The sequence below is a fragment of the Solanum verrucosum genome, unplaced genomic scaffold (assembly GCF_900185275.1).
Source record: "Solanum verrucosum unplaced genomic scaffold, falcon-dt-bn FXZP01000103.1, whole genome shotgun sequence".
Classification (NCBI taxonomy): Eukaryota; Viridiplantae; Streptophyta; class Magnoliopsida; order Solanales; family Solanaceae; genus Solanum; species Solanum verrucosum.
The window spans coordinates 2900874-2918681 of record NW_026020048.1 but is presented as its reverse complement, the minus strand read 5'-3'; the positions used below and the strand labels follow the sequence as shown (position 1 = coordinate 2918681).

At 31.2% G+C, this 17808-nt stretch overlaps 2 protein-coding genes across 2 annotated transcripts; both read right to left on the bottom strand.

Annotated features, from left to right (window-relative positions):
* Window positions 1–7722, bottom strand: LOC125821823 (beta-glucosidase 47-like). The gene is made up of 11 exons (XM_049501187.1): window positions 7599–7722; window positions 7447–7513; window positions 7063–7121; window positions 2154–2229; window positions 1972–2046; window positions 1786–1873; window positions 1440–1692; window positions 1018–1133; window positions 670–919; window positions 484–586; window positions 1–348 (listed from the first exon to the last, which is right to left on the bottom strand). The coding sequence occupies exons 4-11, from the start codon at window positions 2212–2214 to the stop codon at window positions 38–40; spliced, it is 1257 nt and encodes a 418-aa protein (XP_049357144.1). The 5' UTR covers window positions 2215–2229; window positions 7063–7121; window positions 7447–7513; window positions 7599–7722; the 3' UTR covers window positions 1–37.
* Window positions 7723–9849: 2127 nt separating this feature from the next.
* LOC125821821 (beta-glucosidase 18-like) lies at window positions 9850–13495 on the bottom strand. Its single transcript, XM_049501184.1, has 11 exons — window positions 13273–13495; window positions 13140–13206; window positions 13006–13064; window positions 12055–12130; window positions 11873–11947; window positions 11672–11759; window positions 11326–11578; window positions 10906–11021; window positions 10533–10782; window positions 10306–10408; window positions 9850–10172 (listed from the first exon to the last, which is right to left on the bottom strand). The coding sequence occupies exons 1-11, from the start codon at window positions 13432–13434 to the stop codon at window positions 9862–9864; spliced, it is 1560 nt and encodes a 519-aa protein (XP_049357141.1). The 5' UTR covers window positions 13435–13495; the 3' UTR covers window positions 9850–9861.
* Between the last annotated feature and the right edge of the window lie 4313 nt (window positions 13496–17808).

Sequence of the window (17808 nt, the reverse complement as noted above, 5' to 3'; positions counted from 1 at the left end):
ATCTTTACAAACCTCCGATTTTCATCATCTTCTCCCACTAGTTCTGGGCAGTATTTGTTTCAAGCTGTATGTTGAAGTTATACATGAGTTGTTTATACATGGTAGCTGATAATTTTGGTATTCTCTGAAGATTAGTATAGTTGACATAGTGAAGTCCAAATCTTAGCTTATATCCATCTAGCCACTCAAAGTTGTCGAGAAGGGACCAAACAAAGTACCCCCTCACATCTGCACCTTCCGTGATTGCATTTGCCAATGAATTTAAGTAGCTATGCATATAGTTCACTCTATGAATATCATTCAAGGTGTCCGTTATTGAAGGATTCAGATTATCGTTCTCAGCAATGCCTGCAACATTGCCAGTTGTGTCAGTGGATGCATCCCAACACAGATCCAAATGCATCTTATTCAGATTATTAGTTGATAAATTAAACTATATCTCGCTTTTAAATGACAAGAATGTGAAATTTCTTTTCTTCTTACCATTTTCGGTGATAACCATTGGAGTATTGTTGAATCTGTCCTTCATGTACATCACAATTTTTTTCATCCCTTGAGGGTACAGAAAGAGCCATTCCACTTCAGTCTGGATTCATTTAGAGTTGTGGAAAATAAATAAGATTCAGCAATGCACAAAGTCCCAGTAATATTAAAGAGGAGAAAACATACAGGTTGACCAATGTAGACACCGTCTTTTTCTGTAGTAGCTAAATAGGAACCTTCTGACCAAGTGTTTCCATGTTCACAGGCAGAATATAAGCAATCTTTGATATATCTAGCCGTATAGTAATTGATGCCAATGAAATCTAGGCCATAACTCAGCTTGCTCAAATCATTCTTTGAAAAGTCAGGCAGATTAGATCCCAGAATTTCTACCATTTCTTTGGGATATCTTCCTAATATAATAGGGTCTAAAAACCTGCATAGGGTACTTAGTAAAAAGAACATTTTTTCTCTCGCTTTCTGATGCACAAGAAACCAGATTGTAGTACTGAACTACTGATAAGGAAACGTTACCAGTTGAAGTAGAATGACCAAGCTCTTTCAGTTGCAGCTATGTCTTCTGTGGAATTGCTAAACGGTTCATACCAGTGGGTTGCCAAAGAAATTCCAATCACTCCTCCTTGTCTTTTCTGAAAAGCAGCAGAAAATAGACTATGTTACTGATACTTGTATGGTCTTCTAATGAACTTTTACAATATATTATTTGATAGATAGAGGGAGGAAGCAGTTTCCAAGCATAAATTTTCGAGCTTTAGGCTTCCAAGTATACCATTTTCCTGTTTTACTAACCCCAAAATTCACCTTCATATCATTTACAAGCCAGAAAATAGCATCGCACTAAAGGGGTAATCCATTTGGACTAATTCTGCAAAACAATGCCGTGTTGAGAGTTGAGATGGCGATGAAGAATAAGGGCATAGAGCCATCGAAAGAACCTGATATCTGGTGCGGTAAATGCCGACAGCAGCTGCATGAGATAGGATCATATTGTGAGCTGCAATGAAGGGCTCCCTTTCTGAATCACCAGCACTACAATTACCAAGTGTACCGGAGCATCGACCTGGAGGGTAAGTTCCCTCTCGATAGCCATGAACAGCCATGAAGTTAGGCTCATTGATGGTTGTCCAGTATTTGACTCTGTCCCCAAAATATTTGAAGCATATGTCTGCATAATAGCTGAAATCATCCCTGAAACACGACACAAGTTAACTTGTTCATCATTACAGCTTTTTGATGGAATATACAACTACCTTAAAGTGTAAGATGGGACCAGCTACTTACTGTATTCGTGAACTAAGCCAACCACCATATCTTTCCTCAAGTTCTTGTGGTATGTCAAAATGTGTTAGTGTGATAAACGGTTGGATCTCTGAATTCACAGCACATAAAGAAGTCATCTGAGCCCAAAAATCAACTTTTTGGATTTATCAATACCTTAAAACTATTAGCAAGTGAAGCAGAACTGACCTTTCTGTAAGAGTGCATCAATAAGCTTATTATAGTGCTCAATTCCAGCCATATTAACATCTCCAAATGTCCCCTCTAAGTCAAATTTACAACCGACAAAGAAAAGGATAGTTCAATGGAAATGACAATAAGAAGTATTTGCTGAAAATGAAGGGAAGAGAGTAGTGACAGTTATAACTTACTGGGCAGAATTCTTGCCCATGAGATGGAGAAACGATAGCTATTCACACCCATGTCTTCCATGAGTTTGACGTCCTCCTGTATTCATTTTATTACCAAACATCAGAAATTCAGAATTCTTCATTTTCATGCTTTACGAGTGAGTCTATTTTCTTGCTAATACACAATGTTGATCTAACATTCATTCATAAACTCTTCTGAGACGCGTGTGATCGACTTGTTGCAGAAACCAAATTTGTCTTGCCATTTTGCATGCATGCTCCCTTCATTCCGATTAGCAACAAAAGCATATTATGTGCTTATCTGCTTCGCTATGATGTTGATCAGCTTTGACACAGAATGTGAGTTTTAGATCTTAATTGTAGAGCAAGACTAACTGTTTCCCTTTTGTGTCAAACATGTATGCTCTCTTGCAAGCACAAATTAGGGTGTTCCCTTTGCTTGTCGAATGATGTTGCATCAAAAAGTTAATTCTGATCTCCAAAAGTACTTCCTATCTAATTTATCAGTATTGTGTTAACAGCACTTTATTTTGTTGATTTTGAGTAGGCCAAAACAAATTTAGCAGAAACCATCTAATTAATCTCAATGTGCCTCACTATAGATGATCTCATCTCAATAGGATAAAAACATACAAGAATGTGTTACCCTTCTGAAATGGCCTTAAAATGATAAGAAGTCACAATGACAGGGGTAAGAAAATAACTACATTTGATATCTCATAAATGTACAAAATGTTAGCATGTGAAAGAGAGCAAATGTCAAATACATCTAATTCTTTCACAACCCAAATATAGTAATTAGCAATTAACAATATAAAAGTACTTATCTAAGGTATTAAGAGAATTGCTAGTGGGGCTAATAAAGATATATATATATTATACTCTGATTAATATAGATAAGTGTCAAAAACAAATCTAAATAATCTTTTTTTTTTAAGTTTTATACCTGAACTATTGAGAGTGTGAGTTTTATACATAGACTATCACTTATCAGTTTGAGAAATACACACTCTACTACACTCTCTCTTTTATTTTTATAAAAGTTTTGTGACAAGTAAAAAATACTTTCCTAAAAACATATGTATATATCTAACACAAAATGAGAAAAAAAACTTCATGATGTGTACTACACTCTCTATTTATTTTCCAAAAAAGTCTTGTGGCAAGTAAAATATACTTTCCTAAAAACATACGTATAATTTAGATATTATTTTGTTTTTTACCCCTAGAAACTAACAACCTCTCTTTATTCTTCATTTTTAAAAATATTTATTATATGTCATTTTGTTGTTGTATAATATAAAGACCTCACCTCAATTAGATTATTTCCCATTATTTATCCAAATCAAAGCAATATACCTTTTCAAGACCCCAATATTTTTTATAAAAAAAATCTTGTAGTTTTTTGTATTTTTGTAATTTATTTATTTTTGGATCCAACTCTCTCCATTTATTTCTCTCCATTTTCTCAAAATTTTATTTGGATTGAAGATTCATGACATAAGAAAAAACTAACGGCTAAGATTTAATTAATTAAATGAAGATTCTAAACATGATATAGATAATTAATATTTTATAAATAAATTAATAATGTCATAATCATAACAATATATGATCTTATCCATAAATATATTGCACAAATTCTTCTCTATTTTCCTACTTTATTTTTCCCTAGACCATCCATCTTCTTCTTCTTTTTTTTTTTTTTTACTGAATTAACCTTTTAAGTAAAATTGTTTGTGGAACTTTTTCGTTGAAAAGTAGTTATCACCTATTAGAAAAAAAAAATAAGTTATCAATTTATATATTTATTTTATAAAAGGAAGATACATATTGCTTAGGATATATGAATATGTTGCTATAATTGTGGCATTATAATTATTTTTTATAATATATTAATTATCTAAAAAAATTTAAAAAAATATATTTTAGAGCAAATACAAAAATTACTAGATCATTTTTAATAAAAATATTGGGTCTTGAAGAGGTATATATTTTTAGATTGGATAAATTATGGGAAAAACTTTAATAGAGATGGGATTTTTATGTTGTCCAATAAAGAAAATGACACAAATAAATATTTAAAAAAAAACAAAATAAACTTTGGTTGTTAGTCATAAAGGTACAAGTGAGTCAAATAGGTGAATGAAAGGGTATTTTTAGACCCAAAAGATGAGTAGAATGATATATTTAGTGGATGAAGGGTATTTTTAAACCTTAACATATAGCTCAAGAATACTTTTGGCCCTTTTCCAAAAAAAAATTTATAAAAGAAATTGTGGGATTGGGGGGGGGGGGGGGGGGGGGGATGTTTCCACGAAAGTAAGTGGTGGAGTGGAGTAAAAAAAATATTTTACATTTTTTAATAACTTTTTTTGGGATAGTATTACTTTAGTCTTTAACTTTAACTAATAGTAATAATTTATTTATTTTTTGTCAAAATGAGATATTTTGTCCATGTGGAGTATGATGTGACAATCTCTTTTAATAAAGGTTGAACCCATCAGTAGCCCCTTAAAGTTGACACTAACTTTCACTTAGACACCTTAACTAAGTTTTGTTCATTTTAGACATTTCATGTCATGGTCCATTGTGTCATTTTGACAATTTTTTAATTATCAGTCAAATATATAAAGTGTTTGTAATACACTCGCCAATAACGTGTCAAAATGACGAATTAAATAAAGACAAGTGGCATATATATAAAAAATAATTCTCAAATAATGATTTTTAGTAAATAAAGAAGTGACCAATGAGTGAATGACATGTGGAATTTTTGCCCAAAAAACTTTAAAAATAAAATAACCCAACCCCACCCAGATCATCTTCTCCACCCCAACCCCTGCGTTTTCTCCACTCTTCCCCCACCCACCCAGCGTCTTCTCCACCTCTACCCACCCTAACCCCAACCCCTTCCTCACCCATCATCTTCTCGAATAGAATAACAAATCCACACATATCACTACTCAAATCTAATTTGATATTATTCATGTATTCATGACTTTCCATTTTTCTTCTTCTTTACGATTGCAGGGGTCTTCACATTGTCTTCTTTTAATTATTATTATATCATTATATTATAAGTTCAATGGATTCAAATTTATTTTTTTGTCTATAGCATTATCAATTTTATTTCTCCATAAAAGGAGTTTTAGTTTTGGGAGAAGGTGGCTGAAAAATGAGGAAGAAAATGAAAAAAAAAAGATTAAATAAGCCTTTCACGTGCTGGTAATGAGTGTATTACACTCTCTATGACATGTTAGCAAAAAGTGTCAAAATGACATAGCGGGATATGACATGAGGTGTCTAAAATGAACAAAGCTTAATTGAGGTGTCTAAATGAAAATTGGTGCCAACTTAAGGGGGCAACCGATGAGTTCCGCCTTTAATAAAAAGAGAGTTAGTACGCACCATGAAGAGAGTGTAATAAAAGAGAGATGTGTATTTCTCAAACTAAGTACTCCCTAATTACTTATCCACTATTCTTTTTTTAATTGTCTCTAATTACTTGTCCATTCCTACAAATCAAGAAAAAATAATTTTTTTTACTTATTATTCCCTCAATTAATTACTTTGAAAAAAAGTAAAACTTCTTTAAAATCTTAAGTATTTAATTCATTCACTTCATAATTAATATGGGTAAAATAATAAACTCAATTTGTCAATTATTGTTTCTTAATAGGTGTGTCAATTCAAAAGTGAACGAGTAATTAAGGACTAGGGAGAGAGGGTAATAATTTAGGCATGGAACTCATATTCCCATTAATTTAAGTTTGAAACTTTAAAAAAAAATTGGGTGTAGTTTTAATAATTAGAGTTTTTGGCCAAAAAACATCCTTAAACTATACCCCAAACTTAAACTACATCCTTAAAGTATCATTCTTAGTAGAAAACATCCTTCAAATAATTAAAAGTGAACGGTTTTCATCCTTCTGTTAGATATCGTCAAAAAACTAAGGGATCCTACAAAAATATGAGCAGTTCACGTGACCATCAACAAAGTTTTCCTGCATAATTTCATTACTTGCTATAAGAAGTTCCTGAAAAAAAACATATTAAAAATCTTAGACACTATTGCTTACCGAAACAAAAAATATTTGGAAGGTGTGAGGATACATGATCTGCTCTTTTTCTCATTTAGTAACGGAAAGAAGCTGAAGCTTATTCATCTTTACCTTTTTCATAGCCAAACTTTATTTAGATCAATAAATTTTTTGGCCAATTTGATATTGAAGTGATCAAAATATCGATTATGTCTCGCATTTGAGTTTCATTCTACATTATTAGAAGCGGAAATCTCCAACAAACGCCGCTTCTAGCATATTCAGTTGAGAAAAAACATATTTCAATCAATAAAAAGAAAAATTCAGCTAATAATATTTTTAATATTAAATTACATGAAAAAAAAATTGTCAAATTAAAAGAATTTGCATAATGCTAAACTCAATTACTAAAAAAGTTCACGATTAGTATTTTTGGCGTATCTAAGAATAATAATTACGAATGGATGACTTGATTTTTGTGGGATTTGTTAGTTTTCTAATTAATTCAAGCAGAAGGATGAAAATTGTTCACTTTTAAATATTTGAAGAATGTTTTCTGCTAAGAATGATACTTTTAGGGTGTAATTTAAGTTTGAGGTATAGTTTAAAAATGATTTTGGCCAAAAACTCTAATAATTACAACAAGTATGTCCTACTCCTACATATTATTGACCAAACAATTATTAACCTAACTCTGTGGCGAATTAAATGTCTACGTTGTTCTTTTTCTTACCTCTATTGGATTTGTTAAAAAATAAAGAAAAAAGAGTTGGTGAACAATATATATAATTCCCTGTTTCCAATAAACAACAATGTTTGCAGAAACTACCTAAGAAGGGAAACCTCAAATGATAAATTAGATTTACCAAATAACGATTGTAGTGATCAACAGCAACATCTCCATTGCCTCCATCCTTAATATGACCTGCAGTCACCAAAATAAATAATTTTTTTTAAAAAAAGGGACTACAATTCTTGCAAATTTTCTTACAGAAATGATATTCCTTAATTAATAAATGCATAATACATCAAATTGAACAAATAGACACATATGTCCTATGCAATATCCTATCTGGTAATTTGTGTCCTATATTGTGATCTACATTTATTATGTCACCTACGACTTATATGTCTACTTTGTTCAACGCTATTAAAGTTTAAGTACCACACACCTAAAATTGGATGACATAAATATAAATAAGGCCAAATTAAAGGGCAAATTTATGTATTCTGCTATTAAAAAAGCTCACCAGCTTCGTGAGTAAAAACGTCCCAATTGTTGAGACCTTTTCCATCACTGAGAATAGCTCCTTCATACTGCCGACAAAAAAAGTTGTATTCAGAACAACAATTCACACCCCCACCCCCACCCAAAAAAAAAAAAAAAAGGTGTAGGAAGTACCTGGTAACAAGAAGAGGATGTTCCAAACAAGAAATTGCTTGAAGATGAAACTTGGTTAGGAAGAATATTAAGGATATCTGTTTGATGACATGATGATACTATGAAATTGAAACCACAAAACAACAAGCAAATTGCTATGTGATAAAACATTGCAGGAAGCATAGTACAGCTTTGATTTTTCTATGTGAATGAGCAAAAATAGAGAGAAGTGATATATTTCTCTTTCAAGCTCCTGGAAAAAAAGACAAAGAATAGCAACCTCTTCACGTGTTTTATTAATTAGAAGAAAAAGATGTAGTACATATATATGTCACTGTCTAGGAAGGGAAAATTGTGCATTATATAATAAATTATTAATTTGAAATAAATGTTATAGTTATAGTTTTATTTAGTTTCAATCTACAACAAATTTCTTGTCATTTGTCTCTCTTCCTCTCTCGGGAATCTCGCTGGCTACTTTCTTCTTTTTTAGTCATCTCTTCCTCGGCTCTTTCCCCTATCTCTGGAAACTCACTCGCCAGTCTCCTTTTTTTCAGTCATCTTTTCCTCCTCTCCCACTTTATATAAACATAAATGTATAATTTGTGTTTGTGTTTGTATAAAGCGAGAGAGACTGTATATACAAATACATATCTCTCTGTCTTATACACTTGTAATTATACAAATACAAATCTTCCCGTGTCCAGTTATTTTTTGTCTTTCTCTCTCTCGCTTTATACAAACACAAATTATACGAAATATAATGTATAATTTGTGTTTGTATAAAGCAAGAGAGATAATTTGATATACAAATTCAAATGTTTTAACTCGATTCAGTTGTATACGAATTCAAATTTTATGCAGATATACAAACACACTCATTGATACATATACTCCCTTCGTCCCATTTTATGTGGGGTAGTTTGACTCGACACGAAGTTTAAGAAAGAAATTAAGATTTTTAAAATTTGTGGTCCAAAATGAATGTTAGAAATTTGTGTGGTTGTAAATCATTTCATTAAGGGTAAAATAAACATTTCATAGTTAAATTGTTACTTTATATAGAAATATATCATTCTTTTTGGGACTGATTAAAAAGGAAAGTAAGTCACATAAATTGGGACAGAGGGAGTATATATTAGTTACATATATACAATTATCTAACCGATATGAATATGCAATTCACCTCTCTCCACTGCGTTTTCTCACTCACCTCTCTCCTCTCTCTCTCAATCTCGCTCGCCACTCTAGCCTAACATTGAGAACATGCATATACATATCAAATGCTCCATAGCAAACATAATTTGTCCAATAGCAAAATTGTAGCTATAGAGCGCTAATATGATTTTTATCTTTGCTATTCGTAAAATTTATTCTTATATTAGTTGTTAATTTAAATATTATATATTTATTTTGATTATTATCTAAATTTTATCATATTGTATTGTTTTAAATTATTGTTAGGTAACAATTAAAAATATCATTTTGTGTAATGATCAATTTGGAGTGATTGTGTCGTTATCTTAATATTTACTTCTCATCTTAATTTGTCTTCGCTTTTTATTAAATTATTTGATTTTATGTTGAACTCTACCTTTTTATAGTAAAGCTATCATGTACCTTACTTTTCTTATAATTTAATCATTCAAATTATTGATGTGTAACATTATATAACAACAAAACAATACAACATATCCAAATATTATTTTCATTAAAATAATGCAATAAAACACAATATAATACGATACATAATCATCCAAGCATAGAGTAAAGGTGTAAGCAAAAATATCTTTTTTGCTTCAATTACTCATGTAGAAGTTGGGGAGCAACTCCCAATCCATTTTACTTTTCGTGGTTCGGAAAAAGTAATTGATCTAAAATATTTTCTTCATATTATTTTAATTATCGTTAGTATTAATTTAAAATGCTCTTTATCATTCCATTGTAATCATCAGTTTTGTTTAAAAAATCATCATTACTTGGTTAATGGTCCATGCATGTATGCCAATTTATTATTTTCTGCTTTGTGACTTCTTAGGCATCAATAAATCAGGATAATAAGATTGTTATACTCAACTTTCAACAGAATACTTGTGCATAATTAATAAATCTTATTTACATGATCACATTTCCATTGGAGTGAATACAGGTTAGGCTTGTGCTTAACTCTTGCATGATCAGGTTGAACACTTATTTGTTTGCTTGCACAATAAACTGACTTCTAACAACAGACACCGAAATGAAAATAATCTTTACAAGCCTCCGCTTTCATCAACTTCTCCCACTAGTTCTGGGCAGTATTTGTTTCAAGCTGTATCTTGAAGTTATATATGAGCTGTTTATACATGGTAGCTGATAATTTTGGGGTTCTCTGAAGATTAGTATAGTTGACATAGTGAAGTCCAAATCTTAGCTTATATCCATCTAGCCACTCAAAGTTGTCGAGAAGGGACCAAACAAAGTACCCCCTCACATCTGCACCATCCGTGATTGCATTTGCCAATGAATTTAAGTAGCTATGCATATAGTTCACTCTATGAATATCGTTCAAGGTGTCCGCTATTGAAGGCTTTAGATTATCGTTCTCAGCAATGCCTGCAACATTGCCAGTTGTGTCAGTGGATGCATCCCAACAGATCCAAATGCATGTTGTTCAGGTTATTAGTTGATAAATTAAACTATATCTCGCTTTTAAATGAAAAGAATGTGAAATTTCTTTTCTTCTTACCATTTTCGGTGATAACCATTGGAGTATTTTTGAATCTGTCCTTCATGTACATCACAATTTTTTTCATCCCTTGAGGGTACAGAAAGAGCCATTCCACTTCAGTCTGATTCATTAAAAGTTGTGGAAAATAAATAAAATTCAGCAAGCACAAAGTGCCAGTAATAGTTTGGCAGAGTGGAGGGTTAGAAGATGAGGAATGCTCAAATTTTAAAGAGGAGAAAACATACAGGTTGGCCAATGTAGACACCGTCTTTTTCTGTAGTAACAAAATAGGAACCCTCTGACCAAGTGTTTCCATGTTCACAGGCAGAATATAAGCAATCTTTGATATATTTAGCCGTATAGTAATTGATGCCAATGAAATCTAGGCCATAACTCAGCTTGCTCAAATCATTCTTTGAAAAGTCTGGCAGATTAGATCCCAGAATTTGTACCATTTCTTTGGGATATCTTCCTAATATAATAGGGTCTAGAAACCTGCATAGGGGTACTTATTAAAACAAAAAAAGTACTTATTCAAAAAAAAAACATTCTTTTCCTCTCTTTCTGATGCACAAGAAACCAAATTGTAGTACTGAACTACTGATAAGGAAAGGTTACCAGTTGACGTAGAATGACCGAGCTCTCTCAGTTGCAGCTATGTCTTCGGAGGAATTGCTAAATGGTTCATACCATTGGGTATCCAAAGAAATTCCAATCATTCCTCCTTGTCTTTTCTGAAAAGTAGCATAAAATGGACTATGTTACTGATACTTGTATTGTCTTCTAATGAACTTTTACAATATACCATTTGATAAATAGAGGGAAGAAGCAGTTTCCAAGAATAAATTTTCGAGCTTTAGTCTTCTACGTAAACCATTTTCCTGTTTTACTCCCCCAAAATTCACCTTCATGTCATTTACAAGCTAGAAGATAGCATTGCACTAAAGAAGAATCCATTTGGATTAATATTTCAAGATCATGCCATATTGAGAGTTGACACGGCGATGAGGAATAAGGGCATAGAGACATTGAAAGAACCTGATATCTGGTGCGGTAAATGCCAGCAGCAGCTGCATGAGACAGGATCATATTGTGAGCTGCGATGAAAGGCTCCCTTTCTGAATCACCAGCACTACAATTCCCAAATACACCGGAGCATCGAGCTGGAGGGTAAGTTCCCTCTCTATAGCCACGAACAGCCATGAGGTTAGGCTCATTGATGGTTGTCCAGTATTTGACCCTGTCCCCAAAATATTTGAAGCATATGTCTGCATAGTAGCTGAAATCATCCCTGAGACACAAGACAAGTTAACTTGTTCATCGTTACAGCTTTTTGATGGAATCTACAACTACCTTAAAGTGTAATATGGGACCAGTTACTTACTGTATTCGTGAACTTAGCCAACCACCATATCTTTCCTCAAGTTCTTGTGGTATGTCATAATGTGTTAGTGTGATAAGCGGTTGGATCCCTGAATTCAGAATGCATAAAGAAGTCGTCTGAGCCCAAAAATTTACTTTTTTTTTGCTTCATTTTTTATTTATCTATAGCTTAAAACTGTTTAGCAAGTGAAGCAGAACCGACCTTTCTGTAGGAGTGCATCAATAAGCTTACTATAGTGCTCAATTCCAGCCATATTAACACCTCCGAATGTCCCCTCTGAGTCAAATTTACAACCGACAAAGTAAAAGGTTGTTCAATGGAAATGACAATAAGGAGTACTTGCTGAAAATGAAGGGAAGAGACTAGTGACAGTTATAACTTACTGGGCAGAATTCTTGCCCACGAGATAGAGAAACGATAGCCATTAACACCCATATCTTCCATGAGCTTAATGTCCTCCTGTTTTATTTTATTACCAAACATCAGAATTCTTTAATTTCATGTTTTACACATCTACTTTCACGCTAATACACTGCATTGATCTAACATTCATTCATTTCTGAGACACTCCAAAATTAAAGTTACACATTGTTCAAGCATAAGTACTTCCTATCTAATTTAGTAGTATTGTGTTAACATCAGTTTATTGTTGATTTTCAGTAGACCAAAACATTTTTTGCAGCAACCATCTAATTAATCTCAATGTGCCTCACTATAGATCCCATATCAACAGGATAAAACATGCAAGAATGTGTTAGCCTTGTGAAATGGCCTTAAAAGGATAAGAAGCCACTATATATGACTTGACTGGGAAAGAAAAAAAGTTCAAATCCAGCAATTACATATTTGTTGATTTATCCACACCTTTATTCTGGTTGGGGGACAGCAAACAAAGGACCACTATTATCTCACATGTCATAATAAATAATCCTCATTATAACAAACTCATAAATGTACAAAATGTCAAATGGTCTCTCATTAGTTGCTTATTTTAAGAGGGTATGTATTTGGCAAACAAATAACTTATTCTTATAAATTATGCCACACATATTTGATAAATCAAACAATTAATAAAAACTAATCTCAACATAATTAATTTCATCATTATTAATCCCAACATAACGTACTTGTGTTCAAACCAAACAACCCACTTGTTAGACAAGTATGTCCCACTCCTACATATTATTGACCAAACAATAATTAACCTACTCTTTCACTAAAAAAAATTATTATCTTCTTTTCCTTAGCTGTAAAAAGAAAAGAAAAAGAGTTGTGAATTGTAATCCTATAAACAACAATGTTTACAGAAATCTCAATTGATAAATTAGGTTTACCAAATAACGATTGTAGTGATCAACAGCAACATCTCCATTGCTTCCATCCTTAATATGACCTGCAACAACAGTAACCAAAATTAATAAATTGTTCGATTAAAAGAAATTGAGATTCATTAATTGTATGAGCTCACCAGCTTCATGAGTAAAAACATCCCAATTGTTGAGACCTTTTCCATCACTGAGAATAGCTCCTTCATACTGCCGAGGAAAAAAAGTAGTACTCAAAACAACATTTCACCCAAAAAACAGAAGTGTAGGAAGTACCTGGTAACAAGAAGAGGATGTTCCAAACAAGAAATTGCTTGAAGATGAAACTTGGTTAGGAAGAATATTAAGGATATCTGTTTGATGACATGATGATACTATGAAATTGAAACCACAAAACAACATGCAAATTGCTATTTGATAAAACATTGCAGGAAGCATAGAGGAAAAATAGAGAGAAGTGGTAGCTAGTATTTCTCTTTCAAGCTCAGAGAAATAGGCATAAAGATTGAATAATAGCACGCTTTTATTAATAGAAAAAAAAGAGTACTTTATACGGGTTACTTGTCTAAAGAGATGAGCAAATATCTTTTTTATTCCAAATACTCGCATAGAAACTGGGGAGCTACTTTTCTCCCGTCCATCTTACTTGTTATGTATTTATTAAAAATAATTAATTTAAAATTATTGTATACATATTTTATTATTGTGAATGTCTATTATGTAAAATTCTTGAAAAAAAGCAAGAAATCCTAATTAGAGACCAAATCAATTTTTCTTTATAAATAAAAAGTTTTCATGCATTATTATAATTCATATGCGAATATCATTAAGAATAGCTCTTTTTTAAAATGTTCAAATCTCAAAAATAATACTCCATGCGTTTCAATTCATTGTGTAAGTTTTGTTGGTATGTATGCTTTATCAAGATTTGTGTTGGAAGCCTTTTGCTTTGAATTATATAGCATTAATGACTAATTATCAAATGGATACAAAAATAATTACTAGGTCAATTATATTGTCCATGCATGTATATCAGTTTACAATTTTCGGCTTTGTCACATCTGAGTCATTAATCAATCAGGATGATAAGATTTTTATAAGCTGAAAAAAGGGCGATTCTTTTGTGTGTTGCAATTATCTTCCTTCTTTTTTTTTTGTTGGGGAGGGGTGGGTGTTTGCAATAAATTTTAAAGTGACAAAAAATAAATTGCAATGACAATAAAATAAGAAGAAATATAAGTTTATTGATAAATAGTAGGTGCAATTTTGTTCCTCCTTTAATTCTAATCTCTTATGATTTATCCATGATTCGAGGGCCATTAGTGGCGCATTTCTCGAACTAGGATGGTTTAGATTTGACCTCTATACGAATATTCCATCTATTTGCGGAATATTTGATATGCCTTTTAAGGAAATTTAGTATCCTTTATATAGACATGAATTAGGGTTGGGTAGCCTCTAAGAATTATAATTGAAACTGAACACACCTTCTAGAATCTCAATTCGAATTGAACACGTCTTGTAGAGTCCCACAAAATTTCAATGTCTACAAATGCCCCCTGCTTCAAGGCTTGTCGGAGTGTAGAATCGATGAAACTCAAAGACGAGGCTTGAAGTACTCATTATTCCACCTTTGCAGCTTCAGATTTTCATATTTGATTTATGAGAGGAGATGAAGGACAGATTTGGTCCCACTGGGAGTGTCAATTTGTTTGCAACAAATTTTAAAGTGACAAAAAATAAATTACAATCATAATAAAATAAGAAGAAACATAATTTCATTCATCAAGATTGCGGGTACAATTCTGTTTCTCCCTTGATTCAACTCTCCTAAGATTTATCCATGATTCGAGGACCGTTAGTGGCGTATTTCTCGAACTAAGATGATTTAGATTTGACCTCTATATGAATATTCCATCAATTTGCGGAATATTCGATATTTTGATCTCTTTACAAAATTTTTGAGATTTCGATCTCTTTACGGAATTTTCGAGATGCCTTTTAAGGGAATTTAGTACTCTTTATATATGCATGAATTAGGGTTTAGGGTTGAGTAGCCTCTAAGAATTATAATTGAAACTAAACACACCTTCTAGAGTCTTAATTCGAATTGAACACATTTTATAGAGTTCCACAAAATTTAAATGTTTACAAATGCCCCCTGCTTCAAGGTTTGTCGGAGTGTAGACTTGATGAAACTCAAAGACAAGGCTTGAAGTACTCATTCTTCCACCTTTGCAGCTTCAGATTTGATTTATGAGAGAAGAGATGAAGGGTATATTTGGTCCCACTGACGTGCCAATTTGTTTGCAACAAATCTTAAAGTGACAAAAAATAAATTGCAATCACAATAAAATAAGAAGAAACATAATTTATTCTTCAATGCAGGTACAATTCTGTTTCTCCCTTAATTCAACTCTCCTAAAATTTATCCATGATTCGAGGGCCGTTAGTGACATATTTTTCAAACTAATATGATTTAGATTTGACCTCTATATGAATATTCCATCAATTTGCGGAATATTCGAGATTTCGCTCTTTTTACGAAATCTTCAAGATTTCTATCTCTTTACGAAATTTCGAGATGTCTTTTAAGAGAATTTAGTACCCTTTATATAGGCATGAACTAGAGTTTAGGATTAATTCTAATTGAAATTGAACACACTTTCTAGAGTCTCAATTCGAATTGAACACATCTTGTAGAGTCCCATAAATTTTCATTTGAGACTTGATATCCATATCAAACTCAAATTAATTTAAATTTATATTGGATAAGGTTCATTCAGGTGTTTCCCTATTAAAATATTAATACACAAAACTTGAATGAGAAATTAATTCATGAGGTGCATCACCAATCGCTTATACTTTTTAAAACTTTCTTATATTCATAGTTCATACACAATCCTCACATGCGTTTATGAAATGGTTAAAACTTAAATGTGTGGATGCAATAGAAACCAAAAAAGAAAAAGAAAAAAAGAAATGGATATAATTGTACCTACCGACTGAAAGGCCGTTTTCTCTCTCTCTCTCTTTTTTTTTTAAGAAATAAGGTTTATGTATATCACTATTTTTTTTATCTTCCTTACGAGATTATATTGAATATATTATTATTATTATATTCAATATCCAAGTTAAGCTTGATTGATTCGAATTCACATCCAAACATTTTATTTTGAGGATAAAATATTTTCGGTTTTATTTTTAAAAGTCAAAATATAAAAGGCTGATGCTTTTGGTAAAAAAAATATTTATTATTTTATCACAGTTTTTTCACGGTTAAATAGATTTCTTTGTTTTGCTTAAAGATTATGTTGAAATTTGTAAGTAAAATGATTATGACATGTAAATTAAATAGCTTATAATTATAGGGATCTCAACAAGTCAAATACTAATCAATCGCTTAATTAAAAATATAAGAATAATAATTCTGATTTTTTATGAATTATTTTGTTCTGCATTTCGAAATAAGTAGCACGTTATCTTAAAATTGTTTTATCTCAATTTGTCAAATATTTTTTTCAATCACATTTCACCAACCTAACGACATACATGGTCCAAGCATGTAAAATCAAAGAGTCGAATAAAAAGTGCTCATAATTGATTGGTGAAGTTGTGAGTTCCCCCAATTAGGTGGAAGAAGCAATGACTTGCTTTTAGGTTTGGTTAGGTATAAAGTAGCCTTTCTTGTCCATTTATATCACACAAAAAAAAAAACTTAATTATAAAATCTTCTCTTTATTATTAGTGAAATAAAATTATTTTAAATTATAAATTATAAATTTCAATTCTTTTTATATCTAATCAAATAATATAGAAAATAGTATCCACAATATAGTCGTTTAAAGAGTTTTGTTTATGAAATTTTTTTCTCTAAACATGTTTATACTATTTTCAATATTAAAACAATCAAATAATATCATATAATTAAAACAGAAAAAATATTTTGTGCCAAATGATTATTAACTAACTAGTGGACAACTTCATTCCCCATCTCCAAAAATTGACTTTGCAACACACTTTTGGATTGTGGTACTTCCTTTGTGCTTAATTGTCTCTCATTTTTTTTATATTTTCAACAATGAAATTGTGGAGTACCAAACTTTGATTAACATCTCCTTAGCAAATTCTATTATTCCCCTCTATTTCAATTTATGGTTTAATCCCTTTCTATGTTGTTTAAAAAATAATTTTATTTTTATTTTTTAAAATTTTGTTATTTTAAACATTATATAATGTATTTAATTAGCTATAAAAGCTTCTCACTAAAATTAAACATGAAATATAAGTTAAAGTATTTCTAAATTTTAAAAGTTTCCACTTAAATTAGAATATAGGAAGTATTAAGTATTTGAGAAGTAAATTTTTTTTTACACAAGTCTAATTACAAATATGAACTTTTATTTTTTAAAAAAGACATAAATTACGCCTTATAGTTAACTACAAAAATAATTTACACATTTTAATTTTAGAGGCTATCTAGCCCCTTCCCTTTATTTTCTTTTTAGTGGATATGTGATATGAAGTTATAATTTTAAATACTAATTTAAATTTATAATTCAAAATCATAATTTCATATAGCATCTTCTAATACAAAAACTTAAAAGTTTATGAATATATAATATAAAAAAGGAAATAAAAAAGAAGTATACAATAGTAATATATAAAAGTCCGCATAAAAAAGATATGGTGTAATGAATGAGACAACCCTTTTTAAATAATCTTAGATTTGATCGAATGGAGACCTATGCCCCAATCCATGTAAATTAGTCGAACTTCAATATAAAAAAGACGTATGAAAAAAATAAGAGT

Bases quoted from the DNA above. Each gene is read 5' to 3' on its own strand.
- LOC125821823 (XM_049501187.1), bottom strand. From the start codon at position 2,214: ATGGAAGACATGGGTGTGAATAGCTATCGTTTCTCCATCTCATGGGCA. The intron at 1,693-1,785 runs GTAAGTAGCTGG...GTCGTGTTTCAG, and splicing joins TGGCTTAGTTCACGAATACA to GGATGATTTCAGCTATTATG. The intron at 349-483 runs GTAAGAAGAAAA...GCAATGTTGCAG, and splicing joins AATGGTTATCACCGAAAATG to GCATTGCTGAGAACGATAAT.
- LOC125821821 (XM_049501184.1), bottom strand. From the start codon at position 13,434: ATGCTTCCTGCAATGTTTTATCAAATAGCAATTTGCATGTTGTTTTGT. The intron at 13,207-13,272 runs GTACTTCCTACA...TTTCCTCGGCAG, and splicing joins CATCCTCTTCTTGTTACCAG to TATGAAGGAGCTATTCTCAG. The intron at 10,409-10,532 runs GTATGTTTTCTC...TTAATGAATCAG, and splicing joins GTGTCTACATTGGCCAACCT to ACTGAAGTGGAATGGCTCTT.